At 41.8% G+C, this 1,458-nt stretch overlaps 1 protein-coding gene across 1 annotated transcript; it reads left to right on the top strand.

Annotated features, from left to right (window-relative positions):
- The first annotated feature begins 526 nt into the window (after positions 1-526).
- LOC145104078 (uncharacterized) lies at positions 527-928 on the top strand. Its single transcript, XM_079041358.1, has one exon. The coding sequence runs from the start codon at positions 527-529 to the stop codon at positions 926-928; it is 402 nt and encodes a 133-aa protein (XP_078897484.1).
- The last annotated feature ends 530 nt before the right edge of the window (positions 929-1,458 follow it).

Genomic DNA, 1,458 nt, shown 5'->3' with positions numbered 1-1,458 from the left:
TATCCAAGTGTGCAAGGTGTTTGATGTGTGGGGAATCGACTTCATGGGACCATTTCCCATGTCTAGAGGAAACAAATACATATTGGTGGCGGTGGATTATGTATCCAAATGGGCGGAGGCACAAGCGTTACCAACTAATGACGGACGGGTGGTGGTGCGGTTTTTAAAGAAGTTATTTTCATGATTTGGAGTCCCGAAAGCTCTTATAAGTGACTGAGGCACACATTTTGCCAATGACCAATTGGAGAAGGTGTTAAAGAAATATGGGGTAACCCATAAGTTTTCTACATCCTACCATCCACAAACTAGTGGACAAACCGAAGTGACAAATCGAGCTTTAAAGCGAATCTTAGAGAAATCGGTGGGGAGCAATCGCAAGGAATGGTCGGATAAGCTAGATGATGCACTTTGGGCCTTTCGTACAGCTTTCAAAACACCTATTGGTACTACACCATATAGGTTAGTTTATGGAAAGCAATGCCATTTGCCGGTGGAGATAGAGCATAAGGCATTTTGGGCCTTAAAGATGTGTAACTTCAACATGGAGGAACTCAAAAGCAACCGGTTGATGCAAATGAATGCTCTTGAAGAGCTTAGAAATGAGGCATACTCTAGTTCGATGATCTATAAAGAGAAGACCAAGAGGTGGCATGACAAAAGGATCAAAGAAAATAAAGAATTTCATGAAGGCCAAAAAGTGTTGCTCTTTAATTCACGACTAAAGCTTTTCTCGGGAAAACTCAAGTCAAGATGGGATGGTCCTTTTCTGGTGAAGACGGTGTTTCCACATGGTGCTATAGAGCTATTGTCAAGAGATGGCACACTTTTCAAGGTCAATGGCCATAGGGTCAAAAAGTATGAAGAAGGAGTCCCCTGGAATGAAGGAATGGAAGAGTTGCTGCTGCTGGAAGGGATTGCAACCACGTAGAAGGGGATGAGTCCAGCTAATGACTCCCTAAAAAGAAGCGCTTCTCGGGAGGCAACCCGAGTTTCAAGTTTGCATTTTCTTTCCTTTACTTTATTTTTTATTTCCTTCGTCTTCTTTTAAGAATATAATTGCTTGAGGGCAAGCAATGCCTAGAGTGTGGGGTGGATGGCTAAAAAAATGAGAAAATACATTAATTTTTCGAAACATTCACATTTTTTTTCAATCTGCAAGGATTACTCGCCGAGTAGGCATGAATACTCGGCGAGTACCTGCCCGGTAACCCAATAAAACGCGTAACGGCATTTCTACTCGGCGAGTAGAACCTTTCTACTCGGCGAGTAGCCAATTTACACGGATGAGATGTAAATCTGTAAAAAGAGGGTTTTCATCCATTTAACCCCTATACTCGCCGTGCACAGCGTATCCTCAAGCACCCTCTGCGATTTCTTCAAATTTCTTCAGTTTTCCACTTAATCTTCATCTTTCAAATAAAAATGTAACATCTTTACACTTAAAACTCATCAAAGGTT

The sequence above is a fragment of the Lactuca virosa genome, chromosome 4, assembly GCF_052849685.1.
Source record: "Lactuca virosa cultivar CGN04683 chromosome 4, Lactuca_virosa_CGN04683_v6, whole genome shotgun sequence".
Classification (NCBI taxonomy): Eukaryota; Viridiplantae; Streptophyta; class Magnoliopsida; order Asterales; family Asteraceae; genus Lactuca; species Lactuca virosa.
This window is presented reverse-complemented; position numbering and strand designations above follow the sequence as displayed.